The 20,797-nt window shown below is 36.1% G+C and overlaps 1 protein-coding gene across 3 annotated transcripts in view; it reads right to left on the reverse strand.

Annotated features, from left to right (window-relative positions):
- The window catches only part of LOC139946229 (ELAV-like protein 1-B), a 79,419-nt gene that overhangs the window by 23,956 nt on the left and 34,666 nt on the right, over positions 1-20,797 (reverse strand). For 2 of the 3 annotated variants that reach the window (XM_071943848.1, XM_071943847.1), the window contains one exon: positions 15,566-20,618. The exons of the other annotated variant lie outside the window; for it this stretch is intronic. In XM_071943848.1, the coding sequence (XP_071799949.1) occupies positions 20,282-20,618 (337 nt within the window). In that variant the 3' untranslated portion in view covers positions 15,566-20,281. Of the gene's footprint in view, positions 1-15,565; positions 20,619-20,797 lie in introns of those variants that run through there. 3 annotated transcript variants of the gene reach the window in all.

The following is a 20,797-nucleotide window of genomic DNA, read 5'->3' on the forward strand; positions in this document are numbered from 1 at the left end:
GTTTAAAGGAAGTGGACACTATTGGCAACTACTCAAAATAATTATCAGCATAAAACCTTACTTGGTTACGAGTAATGGGGAGAGGTTGATAGTATAATATATTGTGAGAAACAGCTCCCTCCGAAGTGACATAGTTTTCGAGAAAGAAGTAATTTTCCACAAATTTGATTTTGAGGCCTCAGGTTTAGAATTTGAGGTCTCATATCAAGCATCTGAAAGCACGAAACTTTGCGTGACAATGGTGTTTTTTCTGTCATAGTTATCTCTCAACTCCGACGACCAATCAAGCTCAAATTTTCAGAGCTTTGTTATTTTATGCATATGTTGAGATACACCAAATGGGAGGGAAGACTGGTCTTTGACAACTACCAATAGTGTCCAGTGTCTCTAAGCATATTTTAAAAAAATCATGATGTATAAATTAACACATTTGTATTCAGTCAATCTCACAAAGAAGGCACAACATAGTATAGACCAATCCAATTGTGCCAGTGATGTACCATTGCTAGGAAGCTATAACTAATGCTTTCATTTTAATTTATAAATAAACACAGTTTAGGGCTGTTATTTGGGTACTTGAAATTGTAAATCTGTGAAATTCCATACCACACAAATAATTGCAAAAAAAATACTCCAAATTTGTTTAATTTGTTTTTCTTCTTCATGATATGCATTTTTGATAAAAGCACTGAATTAGTAGTAAGTGTTTGAACTGTTATTTTTGTGAGTAGTATTCATTTCATTGCTACAGTGGCATCTACAAGTGTTTTCCTCCACGAACTAAGCAGTAGCCAAGCTCGGCTGTGTAGGCTTAGTCGCATTATACCAATCAAGTTTGCAAATTTAGAATTTAAGATTTAATTAAAGCTACCACTCAGTGAAAACCAGTTGACATGCATGGGGGGTAACTTCCCCCTTGTTCGCACTGTAAACAGATCGGCATGGTCTAGCAAAGCTGAATCAATGAAGTCTAACTTAATAATTGGAGTTTGATCCAAGCTTGTATACAGACTGTGTTATTCTTCATCGCAGCTGTTCATGATTTTGTTTTTTTGCACAATTGCACGTCTACAATTTTATTATTTCTAAAGTTAGACTTTGGTAGGATTTTAGCCGGAGGGTACTATAATCTTTAAACAAAATGGCGAGGTTTGGTTATAAAAGCGGTCGTCTTCCCATTCTTGGAATTTTTAAACAAACATTGACCCACCTTTGCTAAATCACCTTTTTATGTTAACCGCTTGGCAAGATGTCTTTAAAGACACTGGACGCTATTGGTAAATGTCAAAGACAAGTCTTCTCACATGCATAAAATAACAAACCTGTTAAAATTTGAGTTAAATAAGTTGTGAGATAACTATGAAAGAAAAAACATCCTTGCAAACACAAAGCTGTGTGCTTTCAGATGCTTGATTACGATACCTCATCTAATTCTGAGGTCTCAAAATCAAACTCGTGGGAAAATTAATTGTTTCTCAAAAACTAGGTTACTTCAGAGGGAGCTGCTTCTCACAATGTTTTACACTATGTTACAAAGTAAGGTTTTATGCTAATAATTATTTTGAGTAAATACCAATAGTGTCTGATCCACTGCCTTTAAGATAGCATGGTTATCGTACCTCCATGGTTATAGTGTGGTTAATTTCTTCAGACTTGGGCCGGGGAAAATAATGTCTGTTTTACAAAAGAGAATAAAGAGTATTTTGGTTTACTTGGCCGAACATTTATCAGAGTTCTCATTTGCTGTGATTTTGGACAACATGCATGGAGTGAAAACAAGACGTGGTTACATACCTACTGGTCCCTTCAAAATACTACTATAGCTTGTCTTGCTCTATGTTCAAGGACTGTTTGAAGAAATTGTGGCATTCGCCCAAAGATCTATACTCAAATCCTCTCCAACCTCAATTCTACTCAAACTGATAGAATGCAAGATAGTTAATTATGTTTATAAACAAAATTGCCAATATCACCACAGTGGTTTTCTTACAAGGCTGACCCTAAATTGCCAACAAATGAATTGATCGCTGCACACCATTTTGAATAATGGTTCAACTCTGGGATGACTCACTTGTGTTTTTACTTGGCTTGGAGCCAATAATTTTCGCAGACGCGCGGCACAGAAGTGTTTCATACAATTATAGAGCAGGCAACAGTCAAAATGTCTTGGGAGTAGAAGACAGGGTTCGGTCTGCAAGACTATATCATCTCAGAGTGAGACGGTAGATTTGGTGTGAAAACCGCAAATCAAGTGTATACCAGTACTTGTATGTTATGACCCTGCACAGTAAATCACTTCCTGTTTGCTATAGTATCAGGGCCCAGTTTCACCCATAAAGACTGTAAACACACAAACTTGCTAAGCACAACAAAATTATGCTTACCAGAATAAGGCTACCAGTCAAACTACCATATGTTACATGTACATTTTGTGACTGGTATCATGCTCATTTATGCTTAGCAGAAGGAGACAATTGTTAACCAATATTTTCTGCTTTTAAATCTTCCTAAGCACAGAATAGAACTGCTTAGCAGAGACAGGTTACCAGCCAAATTTACATTGAGTTTGCACTGTTGCCACTTGTGCCCCACAAACAAAGAAATTTGTCGAGCAGTATTTTTTGCTTAACCTGATGAAATTTTGGTCTGGTCATGCAAAATTGACAAACTGTCAAGCAGTAGGTCAAAGCTCGGAACACAAGGAAGTAATACAGTGTCAAAACCAAGTAGTGAAAGTTTTCACATAAGATTTCTTTGAAACTAGATGAACGAAACCAGGAGTAATCTTTTGCCTCAAATAGTTGTGGTCTGTGGTTTCGTTTTCACTTTCTCACAGAATCCCAAAATGATAAAGTATTAATTAACCAGTATTTTTAGCTGTATATATATATATATATTTATATAAATTTTCATTATTTACTATTTCAGTAAAATCTATAAAAAAAATGTAGACATGTTTTTATTTAAATCGAGTATGAATAATGATACAATTCTTCTGGTTCGTTAAATCATATTTGTGTCAGTTTTCTTTAATTGATGTTATTGATTTACATCTCTTGTAATCATGTGAGGTTTTTGGTCAAATAAAGGAAATATTTTTACATCAAAATTAATGATTTTTTTTTATTAGAGTTGTGGTCAATTAGTGTTATCGTGATTTCCATCAGTAGGCCTATCTTTTAAAAATCTTCTCGGCCCAATTTTATAAAGATACAAAGTTGCTAAGCACGATAAAAATATGCTTACCAGAATATGGTTACCAGCAGAAAAATATGAAGCAATACTATGTTTTATAAGCAGATCTATGGAACCTGGCCCTGGTTGTGTGAGTTTGAATGTAAATGTTTTTGTCACTGACACATTGAATCTTGTATCTGTTTTTTGTATGGGTGAGGATTTTCATTTTTTTAAATTTTTTTCCCCATAATGTTTGTATGCATTAATTCACATATCATATCATCACAAAGCTGGAAGGAAGGCCTATGTTTTTTTGTTCTAATAGCTTTTTTAATATATGAGATTAAAATCAGCTGTACGTGACTTTTGCGAGAATACAGTCAAACTGTTGACTAAGGCTTGGGACAGCCCCATCCCTAAATAAAGAATTCTGACATTTTCACTCCAAAAAGGTCATTGGAAGTTCATGGTTTCTATGACGTACTAGATTGTGGATTGATCTTGCACAGGTGCATACAAGAACAACGAGCGAATCTATTAATTTGTCCAAGTACAAGTTTTACAATCACCTGTGTCTAATCTTCAACATCCTCCCTCAAGGGAACTACATCAATGGATTTAGGAAGACTACTTTTACTCAAACATCTTCTTCTCAGGAACCCTTTATTGTTGTTTCAGTTCATGTTTCTCAGGAACCCTTTATTATTGTTTTAGTTCATAAACATGCACATATTGCAGAAAAACGCTTTTTTAATAAGCAGCATTTGTTGCTACACCTAACAGATTAATGCTATTTCTATGGTGTGTCATGCCAGAGTGGTCAAGCGCACTGGACCCAAGCTCTCACGTTTCTGATCAGCAGAGGGGGTTCAAGTCCTGGTCGTGGCACTTGATCATTGTTGCTCCAGCCTTTGGTAATAAGCCTATAGGTCATTTGTGTTGTGTGCAGGTAAAAGAACCCAGAACACTTCTCAATAAAAAAACAAAAATCAAAATTGATGACCCAAACTATATAAATTCTTGTGGGTTACAAAAAGAGAAATAAATCCTGGAAATCACCTGATTTTACAGTTTATCTGCTTTGCTGAACTGCTTTGCTGTTTAAACTTTAGACATTTCCGTTTTATTAAAACAAAAAATTGTTTAGATTTTCTTTGCCCTTATTTCGTCTAGGGGGATTTAGATACACCATGAAAAAAAAAAAGTGGGAACAATATATAAATAAATTGATTGGCAATGCTAACCTATGTTTCTATTTACCTAGCCTAAACAGCAGACCATCGATCACGAATCTTAATTACAATTATTAAATCCCCCATCGACTTCCTTTGCAGCTCCAATCTCCCTTCTGGACCTCTTTTTTACATTCTTACTGATGAAAAAAAAACTTGAAGAAAGGAGAAGAGGGGGGGGGGGGGTCGTGTTAGGTCTACGCATTTCCTGTTGACTGGCTTCTCCGCCTCCTAGGGTATGATTTGATTTGGGTTTCAGCCTATCAGCGATGGGCCACACAGGAAATGTCTGGACTAGATTCACTCTGAACAGGACATAGATGATTATAGTCTGAGCCAGTCATCCACTACATACAATATCAACTTGCAATATAAGAATCAAATCAGGTTGTGGTTTCTTTCCCTGCTTTATCACCTTCTGTGGACCCTGGTTCGAATCCCACCTCTTGCATGTGGACTGGGTTTGCAATCTCTAACTTATTATAGTCTGAGCCAGTCATCCACTACATACAATATCAACTTGCAATATAAGAATCAATTCAGGTTGTGGTTTCTTTCCCTTCTTTTTAAACCTTCTGTGGACCCTGGTTCGAATCCCACCTCTTGCATGTGGACTGGGTTTGCAATCTCTAACTTATTATAGTCTGAGCCAGTCATCCACTACATACAATATTAACTTGCAATATAAGAATCAAATCCGCTTGGGGTTGGGGTGGTTTTCTTTCCCTACCTTTAAACCTTCGTTGGCCCCGGTTCGAATCCCACCTCTTGCATGTGAACTGGGTTTTCAAGTCCTAACTGATTACAGAATGAGCCAGTCATCTACTACATACTTGGAATATAAGAATCAAATCAGGTTGTGGTTTCTTTCCCTGTTTTTTAAACCTTCTGTGGACCCTGGTTCGAATCCCACCTCTTGCATGTGGACTGGGTTTTCAATCTCTAACTTATTATAGTCTGAGCCAGTCATCCACTACATACAATATCAACTTGCAATATAAGAATCAAATCAGCTTGGGGTTTGGGTGGTTTTCTTTCCCTACCTTTAAACCTTCGTTGGCCCCGATTTGAATCCCACCTCTTGCATGTGAACTGGGTTTTCAAGCCCTTACTGATTACAGAATGAGCCAGTCATCCTCTACCTACTTGGAATATAAGAATCAAACCAGGTTGTGGATTCTTTCCCTGCTTTTTAACCTTCTGTGGACCCTGGTTCGAATCCCACCTCTTGCATGTGGACTGGGTTTTCAAGCCCTAACTGATTACAGAATGAGCCAGTCATCCACTACATACTTGGAATATAAGAATCAAATCAGGTTGTAGCTGGCGTTCAATAAACACAACTCCAACAAATTCTTCATATTCAACGCGCGTGCAGAATGGCGCGCGTGTCTCCTCGCAGTCCTGTCGCGTTTGTGCAAAAGCATCACCAGTGCGCCCTCTAGTTCTTATATATAACTCTATGTTCAAACCCCACCTTTGACCTGGAGCCATCTTGGATTTAGTGTTCAGTCCCTACATGATTCACCTAGGGGCCAGCAATACACCGCATACTTTCTTTAGAATCAACAACTGTTTGAAAAGAACCGTAAGCCTGCCTCTTTAACGATGGTTGGGCATCATTGCTTCTTAACCCCAAAAGATAAGAAAAGCAAAACAACGAGTTAATTGTCATCTTAATCGCACTGAGGTCACTCCATCAACAGATCCACTTGAAACAAAATTTGAACGAAAACTAATTAATAATCTTGACACTATTGTATCCAGTTAATACATCTAGATCCACCCACAAGGAAAAATGATTTATCTTTAATAGATTCATTTTTTAAGCCTTTGAGAAAGACTCTTTTTGGTCACTTAATAATTTGTGTATGTGGGTTTATCATTAAAGGGTCTATGTACTTTTTGTTGGACAAAAAACACAATGTCAACAGATTTACACTAAACTTACACAGTTTGAAGATAATGATGGTAGAAAGCTTCCCTGAAAATATTGCTTGCTGGGGTGCTGTAGTTTTTGCGAAATGAGTAAAACAATCTGATCATGAGACAAAAATTATTTTAGCATGTAAAAATGTATTTTCATGACATTGCTTTACTCATTTCTCAAAAACTACAGCACCTCATCAACTAATATTTTAAGGTAAGCTTTCTAATATCATTATCTTAAAACGGTGTAAGTTTAGTATAAATCTGTGGACATTGTGTTTTGTGTTACAAAAAGTACCCAAATCCTTTAATGTCTCAACCAAATCCTCACAATCATCCTACAGAAGCTAGATTGTCAGCAAATCTGTTTAGCACACAAATAATATTGCGAAGGTGATATCAGCAGAGAACCAGTCAAAACCAATGTACTACATATAGATTGGCCGGTAACCTAAATTTAGTTAGACAATCATGAGCTTAGCTACTACTGGGAAATTGGGCTCAGGATGTGAAAAATAATGTTCTTGTTCCACTTTGGTTAAAAAACAGACACATGAAATTGTTATCATATGAACCATCACTGGTTGAGTTTCATTGAGATGACATACTGCAATAAGGGCAGATGGTATAAATATTGTTTAGGAAGCATGACCTTTGTTTAAAGAGACAACATAGTTTCCTTGTTTACTCTTGTTTGTTGTAAAGCTTATTCACCAAATATTCAAATGAGATTCTGTTTTACAGAACACATCACAAGGGAAACATGTCGTTTCATAATGCTGGTGAATGTTGTGCATCAATCTAAAAGCAAAACGCAAGCATCACAAAAACAATGCGCAAACTTGTTGTCAAAAGACAAATTGGAACACCCCTAATATAATGAGAACATTCTGGGTTAGTGTTATTATTCATTACTTGAGCGATATCCAGAGCACCAATTGTTTCCCATAGACTAAGTATGGCACCCAGACTTTAACTAGGTCAGATACTGTCACTTTTTATTTTCAAGACAGCTGATCATCCTGCTGTTTACTTTGACATTATGTCCCGGAGCAGTTGCCATGGATTTAAAGACGTACTTCAATGTGTGGAATTTGGGGGCGGCAATGGGCAAACAAAAATACTTTATAGTGTGTGCATTAAAAGAACAAACACATGATTTTTTTTTTAAAAGAGGAAGTGGGTTATCCTTAACGTTAACCTCCACCCCCTCACCCCATCTCTCAATTTTAGTTTGATAGCATTTTAGTTTAATTCCAAGAATGGTCTGGTATTAGAGCACTAGATACTTTGTAGTATTGATATTTTGTTTTTAGTTGCATGATTACAAATGACAGGAAAGTGTAGTTTTTGTCAAGAGGCGTTTGTAAATCTTAAAGGCAGTGGACACTATTGGTAATTACTCAAAATAATTATTAGCATAAAACCTTACTTGGTGACAAGTAATGGGGAGAGGTTGATGGTATAAAACATTGTGAGAAACGGCTCCCTCTGAAGTGCCATAGTTTTCGAGAAAGAAGTAATTTTCCACGAATTTGATTTTGAGACCTCAGATTTAGAACTTGAGGTCTCGAAATCAACCATCTAAACGCACACAACTGCGCGTGACAAGGTTTTTTTTTTTCTTTCATTATTATCTCGCAACTTCGATGACCGATTGATCTCAAATTTTCAAATTTTCAGTTTAGTTATTTTATGCATATGTTGAGATACACCAGGTGTGAAGGCTAGTCTTTGACAATTACCAATAGTGTCCACTACCTTTAAGAATCGATAAGTCAAGTGATGAAAAAGGCTAGCTGTTGATTTAGGTTTGTCACCCTGTAACTTGTGTTAGAGTACAATGCTAACAGCTTTGATTAGCTTCATGAATAAATATATCATTCTGCACCTATACTCAACAAAGAACAGTTGCCATTTTGCTGCCAGTTTTTATTATACTATCCAAAGAGTCATGCCAAAGTAAAAAATAACAATATCTGAAACCCTTTCATAAACTGACGAATGATTTCATAAAATTAAATGGCAACAAATACATCTGATGACCTTTTTAAATATCTTGCCTTCGATCCATTCCATTCAGTCGCCCATTATTTCATCTTCGTTCAATCGAAGTATAATTACACCATTAGTGAAGCCAACAGTTACGATTATGTAATCATACCGTTTAACTCCTAATTATGATCAGTCTTTTCGGATGAAGCAACATCCCTTGTGACTCACTTGAAGTGTTTGTGCGCCATGTTTGTTCAGATTTGTAGTATCTCATTATCGATGCCGTTTGTTTGTCCATGTAGACGGCACAAAAGCGTCGCCACCATTCACACAACGCATCTAATTAATTTACAGGTTTACAGCGATGTTGCTTTTATTCCAATGTGTTAATACTGCTAGAGCAACTTGCACGGTAGGTTATAATGTGATCTCAAACAAAGAGTTCAGAATTTTAAAATTATAACAGCAGCATTTTGCTTTTCAGCCTTGTCAAGCTGCATTAGTGCAATGTGTTGTTGCTCTTGGAACCATATTGCAACATGATTAAAATTGTCCTAAATAATAAATTCACCGGACAGGCCTCGGGCTACTTTAATTTAAAGAGATAGACACCTAGAAAAACACAAATCACACTATTCAATGCCATATTTAAATGAAGAAAGAGTTGAACATCATTAACTGTACAGCTCTCGGCAGAATAAATTGTGCAACATGATTGATTGTTTTAGGAAGGACTCAAGATCTCATTTAGCTTCTTAGCATGAGAGTTTGCATTAAGCTAAGAAGAAACAGGTTTCCAATCAATCATTTGGTACCCAAGTTCTAAGCTGTTTAGCATGAGAATTCGCTTTAAGCTTAGAGGCTTAAAAGAAAGAGGTTACCAACCAATTGTACTGTTATCAAATGTTGATGAATTGAATTGAATTTCTTGTGACTGGTGTCCTGCCATTTAATCTTAGCAAGTAAATTATTCTTCTTTTTTCTTTATTGAACTATTTTGTTTTAAAATCCACAAGAAAAAAATTATCCTGAACTGTCACATGAATTTTAGTTTCACCATATTTTTAAAAGCAATCTATAAAAAATTTACAAATTTTGAGATATACTTTCTTATGAGTCCATGACTTGCTGAACTCGTCACTTTAAAGTAAGTGTTCATTCCTGCTGGAAAGAGACTGTATTTTCCCCAACGCATGAATGATTTTTTGATAAACAAGATGGCGATATGATATTCAAAATATTGAGTTCCACTCTAAACCATTGGTGTGCATCAGCAACAGTGCTAGTGTTTCTAGCCAACTGTTCAGTAAGACTAATATTACAACTTTCAGGTTACATTCGAAAATATTCAGAGCATTTACTGACTTTTCATTTCTAGATAGACTCCCAGCAATGCTGGCTTTTTTATATCTTGCAATCAAGGAATATTTTGTACAGGGAGATTTTGAAGTTTGTTCATCAGAACTTGTAATGAGGTGGGGTTTTTTTTTCAGGGAACTTTTTGCAGTATCAGGGAGAGTTAGCAGCTCAACATAGACTTATTATTGATTAAACCATTTTGCATATGATTTTTAAAGATTTGGGGTTGAACAAAGAAAAGTTGACTAGAGCAGGATTTGAACCAAGGACATTCGCATTAATGTAGGGCCGGTGCTCTGTACCGTTTGACCTATCTAGCCCTATGTTGGCAGTCTCCTTATTTTGACAATATCTTTGTCCAGGGGAGGTAGGGGAGGCAGTCAGAAGATTTGAATGATCTGGGGATGGCAGAAGTCACTAAATGAGTTCATATTCCCATTGTTTAATACAGGGGGGGGGAGTCATTACTAACGAAAAAGTCTGAAACTTGGATACAAATTCAAAGGTATGTTGAAATGATGCCATTTCTACTGTTTGGTAACCCCTGGGGTTATAGACTTCTATGAGCTTTTGGAAACAGTATCCAAAGCACCAGAGAAGTAGAACCAATGAGCAGGATTTCTTTATTTATGGATACAAAATATTGTCGTGATTTTCTTCACCAGGCCGAAATCAAAGTCTGAATTCAGCCAAAAGTCTGAACAATTTCATCCAGTGGTGAGAGTCATTGCTGATAAAAAAGGCCTGACGTCGATTTCACAAAACTCTTCCTAAAAACTTAAGATTAATCTTAGGACTTAGGACGAGTCCCAACCCTGCACTGTAGCATGCAGACCTTAAGATTTATCCTAAGTTAGGACGAGTTACTCGTCCTAACTCGAGATAAGACGAGTCCTAACTCTTTGTGAAATCGACAGCTGAATCCACAATCCAAAGGTACATGTCAGAAAATGATGGCATTCTATCTTTACTACGGTTGAGATTCATAGAAATTTATGAGAACAGTATCCTACCCTCAATGCCAGAGGCAATAAGCTTTTCTCAGGCATCTGAAAGCACACAATGCCATGCATCAGGAGTTTTTTTTTCTTTTCATTTTTTTTTCCCTTGCAACTTGGATGACTGATTGAACCCACATTTTCTTTGGATTGATACATAATGCATAGGCCGTATGTTAGGAAAGGATACTTGTCTATGACAAAAAGTATACCATGCCTTTTAAAAGGAAAGATGCAAAGTATTTGTCTCATTTCTTATTTGGTCAATTTGTTAAGGGTTTAATTTCATGGATCTGCTTACGCAGAAAATATTGCTTAAAGATGTTCTGCTCAGCAAAAACAGTAAACCAGTCACAGATTGTAATCAAGCTGGTAACCTTATTCTGGTAAGCATAATTTGGTTGTGCTTAGCAGCTAGCTCTATGAATGGGAACAGTACTTCGGATAACCGGATTTCTGTCTGAATTCAATAATAGAATCCTATCAGCTTATTGTATTAGCAAGTTTGAAGATCAAGTCAGTTTGACATGCATGAAGTAGGTTAACAAGGCAATCACATTGCAGACATTCGATAGAATTCTCTCCCATGAAAAAATAAACCCCACACTGGAATCAGAGTAATGTATAATTAAGGTTCTGGGTTTTTTAGTAGCCCTTGTGAAGTGAAGCTGATAAGAACTGATGTCTATGACAAAGGGCATTATACTCAAGGATCATACGCAGCTTTTGTGTTTTGTTATTTCCTCTACTTCTATAGGATTTGAAGCATTGCATGGCGAGGTATCAATGTATATTTGATTTGCGGTAACACCATGCGTGTATCTACTTGCCAGGTAGAGTTTGTTCTTAGAGAACTGTCTTGCTTTATTCTACGATTATCTACTCCGCGGCAGTAGAATAAAGCAAGACAGTTCTCTAAGAACAAACTCTACCTGGCAAGTAGATACACACATGGTGTTACCGCAAACCAAATATACATTCCTCTACTTCCCAAGAGAGAAAAAAATGTGCAAAATTGTTCAATTTTAACGCACGGCTTTCAATCAACTTTATATGTACTCATAGAGCTGATTTGGCAGAAAACATTGCTTAACAGGAAGCAGGGAATTCCGTGCTTACGTCAAGCACATTTCACAGATTAGCGGCGAATTTTGGCTTCTGCGCTTGCGTACTCCCTGTAACTAGGCATTCTACACCTACACAGCTAGCGCAGAAATTCTTCGCTTGCATGTTACCAGAGAATGGTGATCGTAAGCACAGAATTCAGCGGTAAGCAGAGAATGGTGATCGTAAGCACAGAATTCAGCGGTAAGCAGAGAATGGTGATCGTAAGCACAGAATTCAGCGGTAAGCAGAGCCATGAAATTGGGCCCTGTACTGCTGAGCAAATTTGAGCAGAATACCATTCACAGATGGTATACATTAACATGGTATTTTAGCTGGTAACCTTATTCTGGTAGGCATAATTTTAGTCTTTGCTTATAGAAGTTTGTCAATGTAATCCACTGTGTGTTTAAAACTGCACTCTTATACTGTTAGAAATTAGACTTGCAAATTCTGTGTGCCTGTCTCTACACATTTTTTTATTTGAATTTTTATTTTATTTTTTAAAATTTTGGGCAACAACCAGATACCTGAAATCACTTACAGGAAAAATAATTAGTATAAACAGAACAAAGGCCACAATTTTCACAGAATGAACCTAGGCTAATTTGATTAGAGTAAAAAAGAGGTTCATCAGATTTAAGCAAACACTGGCACCACCAACGAATGATAATAGACTGGCCGACTGTCCCAAAACTAACCTCATCAAAGAAAATAACAGAGAAAAAAATAAAAAAAATTAGTTTGATTGCTGGTAACAAATCATATTAGCGAAACAGACTTTGGAACTTTCAGAAAAACCACTTTATTAAGTGTGTTTAATTTCCGCTTTGAGTGAATGTAGTGTATGGATAAATGAAATACTATATGTTACCTCATCTGTTTTTGTTTGACAAGGAAGTGCTCCTGTTCTTTTGGTGTTGGTCGGCTTTAATCAATTATTGTTTTGAATTTACTCTTTGGCATGCATGGCTGGCTTGCTTAGGAAAGTAAATGATAGTAATTAAGTACACCATCAGGTCATGTATATTCTTTTCTAAATGTTGCGTGCATTTTTTGTCTGTAAAATATATCAAAAATGTTTGATGCAGTAGGATAGTAATATTATGAATATTCTGCCATGTGTTGCGTATAGAATTAAGCATATGGATATGGAAAGACAGAGCATCAAGTGTGACTAGGTAAATTTACCTAAAGTGGTGTCGACATATTGGGTTCAAGCAGAGTACATTCACTTTAATTTGATAATTCTTAAAACATGTCCCACAAACTAAGCATTGGAAAGTTTACTGAAATAAATGCTCAAGGTTTGCAATAAAATTACATGTTATATAATACTGTAATCGGGGCTCAAAATTAACACTGGACCATGGGCCCGTGGCCAGTCGATTTCAATTTGGGGCAGTAAACTCGATGACCAGGACCCAATTTCATAAACTGCTAAGCACACAAAATTTGCCGCGTGCGCATGAAATTTCTTCCTTGATAAAAACAGGATTACCAACCAAATTTCCATGTGATTTTCAGGATACGCAAACAACAGCTGAATACCAGTAACAAGCAATATGCAAAAAAATTGACATTTGGTGGGTAAACCCGTTTTACCAAGGAGGAAATTTCATGCTAAGCAAATGCTAAGCCCAGTGGTCTTGTGTTTTTCAATAGAATAAAATACGGCTACTGCATTGTGTAATATGTAGCTCTGTGAAAAATTGACCACCAGTCTGATAGATATCTTTGAATTACAAATATAGTGGATAAAACAATTTCATGGTAGAAATTTCAATGAAGGCACACTTCACTTGTACTTTTTCTTAAATATTCGCCCAGTTGTCAAATGTTCATCTCGCTATAAACCAACAAGGTTGTAAGGATAAGGATAAGTAAGGTTACATGTAGGTCAAGCACTGCTAGTCTACTTGAAGAGGAGTGTCTTGAAGGCAGTACTGTCTTTTATACTCAATCAATGTCTCTGAATATCTTTGTTTTCCTCCTAGGGATGGGACAATACAGAAGGTATCCGAACACTGAAATCTGATAAGCGGATAGGAAATCGAGTGAATCGGTGAATTGTGGTCTGTCAAGACGCTGAAATGTCAGGCACGGAGTGGACATTCACTCTGACCATTTGCTCCTGAAATGAAGCCAGACTAATGAGGACGTTGCCATTTTTAGCCGACTTAAAGGAGTGGAGAAAAACAATTAGCGTTACAGTTTTTTGAAGTTATTTGTAAAGATGTGTTTTTGTTTTTGTGTCAGTGACCAACAGTGTACCTTTGATCCCGAGAAAGTGTCTTAATTTTAAGTATATCCACTTCTTCCGTCCACGGAATGGTTTATACAGGCGTGATCTTTAGTCCTTGAAAAGGAAGGAGTATTTAAAAGAGTACAAAGCCTGACCTAGGGCCAAAATAGGAATCTGAAATCAGACTTACGTAGGAAGAATATCATGCTTCTTTATATATTGATAATAACCTAGATTTATATATCCAATACAGTCATAAGTTCCTAACTGGGCTTCTTATAAAATACAGTACCAGTCACAAGTAATTCCAAACCCCCGCAAGTACATAACTGGTACCCGCGGGTAAATTACTCGGCAGATTTTGTGGGGACGGAACGGAGTCAACGCAAGCGGTGGTACGTGTCGTGGCAAGTGTTGCGGAGCTACACGAAGGTCGCAACAAGTCTTGTAATAACTTCACGCATGAATCCTCCCTCTGACCATAAAGGCTTTGTTTTTTGGGGTATATTATGGAGCTGAAAAGCAACACCAAAATAAATTGCAGAACTCTTTCAAGAAACTGATCACTTTGGCCGCATCCGAGTTGATGGCTACGGCTGTAGTTGGATTGACAACAAAGGCCCATTCTTCAATGTTGTTGAACAGCCATAGCAGGTAGCCATTAATCACTTGACTCAAAAATGTTCCTTGTTTTATGCTATTCTAAATAAGTTGTTGTAATTGAGTACTCTATGGGCTTCCTCAAAAGTCAATTGTGAATTTAATCAAATTTGAGTAAAACACTGATGGGAGGGGTATTGTCAGAGTGTGGTCAGTGCTGTGACATTGGGTCTCTGTCCGTCTGTCTGTCTTTTTGTCTGGATACAAGTGGGTTCTATATTGATGTGATACATCAAATATATGTTTCATGTCCAAGATATTTTTCACTAGACCAAAGATATATCGCCCACTCACATCTCCCCCCAAATACAGAAAAAGAAATGAACAAAAATGAAATTAAAGAACACAACAAAGCAAAACTAAATTCAAAACAATGTTCCTACACACATCAGAGGGAGAAATCATGCCAAAACAAAAAATAAACTTTACAAAACTGAAAATCAAAACAAAACCAAAAAGTATAACTGTCATTGTTTTACAAAAATAACACTAAAGGCAGTTATTGGTTGTAATACATTTTGCTTGACACATGCCCAGCAAATTCTAACAGAAAGCTAAACATATTAGGCTGATATGTGAAAACAGGCACAACCATGAAAAACCATTTCGTCACCTTGGAAACAAATCAGATTCATACCAACATTCTGCGTAAAGATAATCATAAAGCTTCAATATTCATAGATTGTCACAATGAAATCATCGTTTGAAACACAATTCAGGTAGAACAAAACAAGCCGCAAAAGATTAGAAACAAAAAAAATATATCGGTGTGCTGACTGAAAACAACACTTCATGCAATTTATAACAAGTTCACAAATATCACAGGACTACTCTGAAGAAAACCAACTGTTAAAACTCAATCACTGTTTTTTTCTTCTTTTTTTTGCATTTTTATTTCAACAACATGTAAAAAGTACAAATTTATAGCAATAACAATTACAATGTTAAGCAAAGAGCAAAAATCTTTGTTTCCTCCACAGCCAACATGTTCTGCTTTATCACACAGATTTTTCTCTCACATTTTTTTTTAAACAGGGTAAATTTTCTCCCTTTCTTGTCCCAAAAAATGCCAGGTTTTGTTTTTCTCTTTAAAATGCAACAGTGCTTTATTTGCTGCCGTTCTTGGCTCATAACAAGCTTGTATACACTGCTGACATGGGGAATTTTGCAAGCTGTTGATTTTTTTTAAGTATAAAAAATCAACCCTGTATAACTCCAGTTAAAACACAGGATGGTTTTACCTGGTTACACAGGATTGCACAAGTGATACATTGTCAGTAATTGTGTCCAAATATCACAACATCATGTCAAAGAAGGCTCAGTGTTTAGATTTTACAAACAGCCAAAGAAATCAGTCTTTGATATTTTTTTTCTCTTAATCTTTAAAAATTGGAATACAAGTTTGATTGAGTTTCCCTATACAAGAGAAAACCCAGAAGAAGACGGAAAAAGGCTTTTTTTATTTTTTCAATTTGTTTTTGTTGCTGGAAGAAAACCCGTTTCAGTTTTAGGTCTGTACTGATTCTAGAACGAGGACACAACAAAGACAAGGTATCTAGGAACTAGTCATTCTTAAAGCCTGGCTTGGCCAGTACTCTAAGAATCTTAGCACAAGCAAAGCACACTACATGGGATCTACATTTTGGAAGGCTGCAACTCCATCGGAGTCTCAGATTTTTGAGCTTTTAAGTTTATGGCTGCTGGCTATAAAGCGGACTATTTTATTAGTACATGAGATGAAATGCTTGCATAGACGACTCGTCTTCCATTTTTGGAAAGCAGCAAGAATTGTTGGTCTTTCTCTTTTTTTTTAATATAGTTTTTGTTGATTGCACATTGTTCCAGTTCATCCTCGACTTTGGACAAGAAAAAAATTCTTTCTAACTTTGTTGCTATTGGAAGGTAGACTAACCATAAACCCATTCGTGCATTCATTCCTTTGCAGGTATTAATTCTTTGCCCAAGTCTAGACGAGTCTTTAACTGATTTTATAGTTTTGGTATGAAAATCGTTTTATTCCAAGTTCAACCCGTTCCTCTTTCCTAAACAGGACCCATCCAGCAAACTGGCTGTCCCTACATCTATCTACTTTTTTGAACCCTTCTCTCTTTTTGTACAGTACAAATCCATACTCTGTTATGTACATTATCTGTACAAAATACTTGTGCATGTTTTAGACCTGCTGTCTAAATGCTCAAGAAAGCTGCATTTATATATGGACTTAGTTCAGTTATAAGTACCATTTATTCCTACCCTCGATAAGAAAGAAAGGTTTTTATAGAAAACTAGTTTACATTCTACAATATCTGGGCACTTTGGATCCAAAATAGTTTCTTATTCACATCTTGATACAGAGTCAGTTACTGCAAGCACAAAATAGAGCCCACATATCCTAGAATCTCGGTTTTTGAAAGGGTCTAGTGAGTTGAGGAAAATGATCTCTTTGATTCTTAATTACACACGTTTACATAATTCAATAACAATGATTTCTTATATATGGCTAGGCCCTTTGTTTTTCTTTTTAACAGGTTCATTACAAAGAGTTATAGAAATTTTGTTTTAAATCTTTTTTCTGGAAGATATTAGCACACATTTTACAAGATCGGAGCCACGGGAAAAGGTCAAGAATGATGTTAGACATTGGCATTCCAATATTAAAGTCAGTGACTGTTTCAAGTACTCTATAATGTAAAAACGTTATCTCAATATTACCTGAATAGTAGAAGAAGACCTTACTGCACGATGCTAACACCACATTTAACCTTTCCCAATGTTCACAGACTTCTATTTTTTATAATTATCCTCTTTTTGTGACATTTGATGCCAACATTACTAGTTTGCTGAACCATTTAATGAGTTATTCTCATTGACATACATCAGAGGTTTTTAGGAGAACCTAGCAGGCACAAGGCTTTTTCACAACTCCCACCTCTTGCAGTAATTTAAGTTACTAGTCTTTGGTCTTAAATCTGTGCATGGTATACAAGGAGCACTCCCCAACTGATAAATATAACGGAACAACCACCAGTGAAAATGCCAACCAAAAAGCTTCAAATCATCGGAAAAATCACCCAGCATCAGTGACCCACGCCTTTTCGCAAAAAACAACAAAAGCAGATTCAAAACAATTCATAATCATAATAATTTCAAATCAATCATGTTATACGCTTCAACTGGAATAACCGCCACGGATCCCACGAAAAAAACTTGGAGGAATATTAAGCTATATGCACCAAAGCTCTGAAACATACAATTAATAGCTATTGGGAGAAAAATCAACCCCAAATTAATCACAAGTTGTACAGAAAATACGAACAAGAATCCATAAAATTCATAACTTGCAGCTACTACAGGAAATTCTCCTTTTATATATAGAGCAAAAAGCATTAAAATAGAAGCAACGATTAGAATTCATGCAAAAAGGTTATAATGGAGTAAATAGATTCCATACCACCAATCACTTGTCACTAAACACATTTTTTTTTTAAAGCAAAGAATCGTAATTAGAAGTTGAACAGTCTATAATACGTTTTTTGAATATGTAGCACCTTTCTGCCACAGAGAATTGCTGCAAATTTTACTGGTATTTATGTCACTCACTAGAAGCGGAATTACAAACTGACATTTAATAATAATATGCAAAAAACGAAGTTAGCCAAAGAAACCCATATTTGAGGCTTTTTACCCAACAGCTCAACTAAAATCACCAAACTATCCAATAAAACAAAACTAAAGCACATGCCGAAGCAAGCATGCTCAACCAGTCCAAAAATAAAGCCCCTGTTTACTTGGCTGCCACCAAGTTTACTTCGTTTATCTCATTTTTTTTAAACAGTTTTTCTTTTTTGGTTTAAACTTTGGCAGCCACATAGATAGAGGGAGGAATATACAACTGATTTTGTTTTTTTTCTTGTTTTTAAACAGGAACCCTGCTTTTTGACAAACTGCTGACGCTTATTCACACGACACCTACTGTTATTTACACTTTTGTGACCAGAAATATACATATACGGTACATGCATAAATGGGAGCAGCTTAATGGCAAAATGGTCTATTTAAAACCCAACACATTCAAGCTGGGCAACATCTCATAAGCCGCAATAAATAATTCCCATTGATTTTTCAAATGTTTATGATGTGATGAATTTTGGCTTCTTTTTTATTATATTAGTAGTAATACTCGTCTTCTTCTCGTCACCAAAATGTTAAATTCTTGGTTTGTTTGGAATACATCCGCTTGGTACGCAATTATAACTTTTCTTCTGTTGTCCACATGGACCCCATATTCATCATGGACTTGTCACCTTTTGTTTCCTTTGCTTCATGGAAAGACATCCACGTTAGCTCAGTGTAAGCTTCTAGCATGCCTGTTTAATTTATCCACCACAAGATTAAATCAATCATTTCACACATCAAAACGTCATACTTACACATGCTATAAAAATAGATGGCATGATAAGCCTCCACTGAGCTAATTAAAATCGTTAACATAAAAAACAAATCAACTCATCAAGCAGCACAACATTGTGATGCAAAGTCAACGTTTTAGAAATATCTTTATGTGCATTTACTACATCATATAACCCAGAAGCACAGTAAATTGCAGCACTTTTCATCCATCTTTCTGCCTTGTGGTCTTTTCTTAAAAGGGGAGAGAGGGGCGTGTTTTCCCCCAGTCGTTTTGTTTTTACGAACTCGTCATTAAATGAGGATCCAAACTTAAAAATGAAACAAAGAGTTAATCTGTTTGGTCATGCCAATAACCATTAATGAACAAAATACCCAACAGGCTGCCGCTGTATCATCTGGTTTGGACAAGCCGTTGGGAGATTTGGATATGTTTTCTTGGTCACTTTAAAGTTAAAAACTACTTGATATAAACTACAACAAAAACACAAACACGAAAGCAAAAAGTTAATAATACTTAAAATCATCTCATCTAATAAATTGATAGAACTCACTTTTCAATATAGTTGTTTTTTTCTATATTATTATTTTTTTTTCTTCAATTAAATTCCATACAGTTTCAACACAATTTTAATACAAAGAGCTAAAATTAATAATCGTATGCATGCATACATTATAACTACTTTATTGGCATGAACATAAAACTTAACTAAATTTAAAACTTGATTTAATCCAAAAAAAAGTCAGGCTTTAAACACGTTCAGAAATTAGTCTTTTCCACAAAATTGAAAACTTTTCAAAAAACAATTTTTTTTAAATAGTTATTTATTTCTTCAGTCAAAATTAGGGTATTAACCAATTAAGATTTCACCATTTTTAAAACAAAGTTCAAAACCTCTGGCCCACAACAAAATAACAATGGGGCTAATAAAAAGTCCTCATTAAAATCTCTTACCACTTCTTAAAACTTTTCTCAGACAAAACGTGATTGCAATTTGTCGTCTCCTCTCAAAATCCTTCAGACAGAATGACTTTTTTTCTGATTTCTCATTCTTTTTTTGTTAATTAAATTTTTGCTTTTTTTTTTTTTTTTTTTTTTTTTTTTGGTTTCCCTTAACCATCCATGTGATTTTGTTTGAGATCCACGGATGACAAGTCTACCTTAGTTTCAAACCCTACTCATTTTTCGCCTTTTTGAAAGACACCTGCAAAGTGCGCGCACCGAGGCAATACCCATTGAGGGCTTCAATGGCGCGGTGTGCATCCTCGTACTTGGGCATAGTGACAAAGCCGAATCCCTTGCACTTGTTGGTGTTGAAATCTCTTACTACCTTGACGTTATTGACAGCCCCGAATGGACCAAAGAGCTGCCACAAGAGGGACTCCTCACTCTCAGCGGGCAGATTGTAGACAAATAGACACCAGCCGTTGCCGTTGTTGGTCATGGCTTGGAGGTTCATCGAGTTGAGCATATCGTTACATTGTGTATGTGGCAGTGTCATGGGTGAATACCTGTAGAAAGAGAAAGCCAACGGCCACACATATCAACACCTGCTTGCTGGCCATTGTGGCATGCTACATGACAATCTGCCTGTAGTGCAGCACCTAGCAGTTGAGAATCCGCAAAGCATTTTGTGAGAAGTTTGAGTAGAACCTGCAAGTTGACCCCTGATAACATCTAGGATTTTATT

Source organism: Asterias amurensis, chromosome 13 (assembly GCF_032118995.1).
Source record: "Asterias amurensis chromosome 13, ASM3211899v1".
NCBI lineage: Eukaryota > Metazoa > Echinodermata > Asteroidea > Forcipulatida > Asteriidae > Asterias > Asterias amurensis.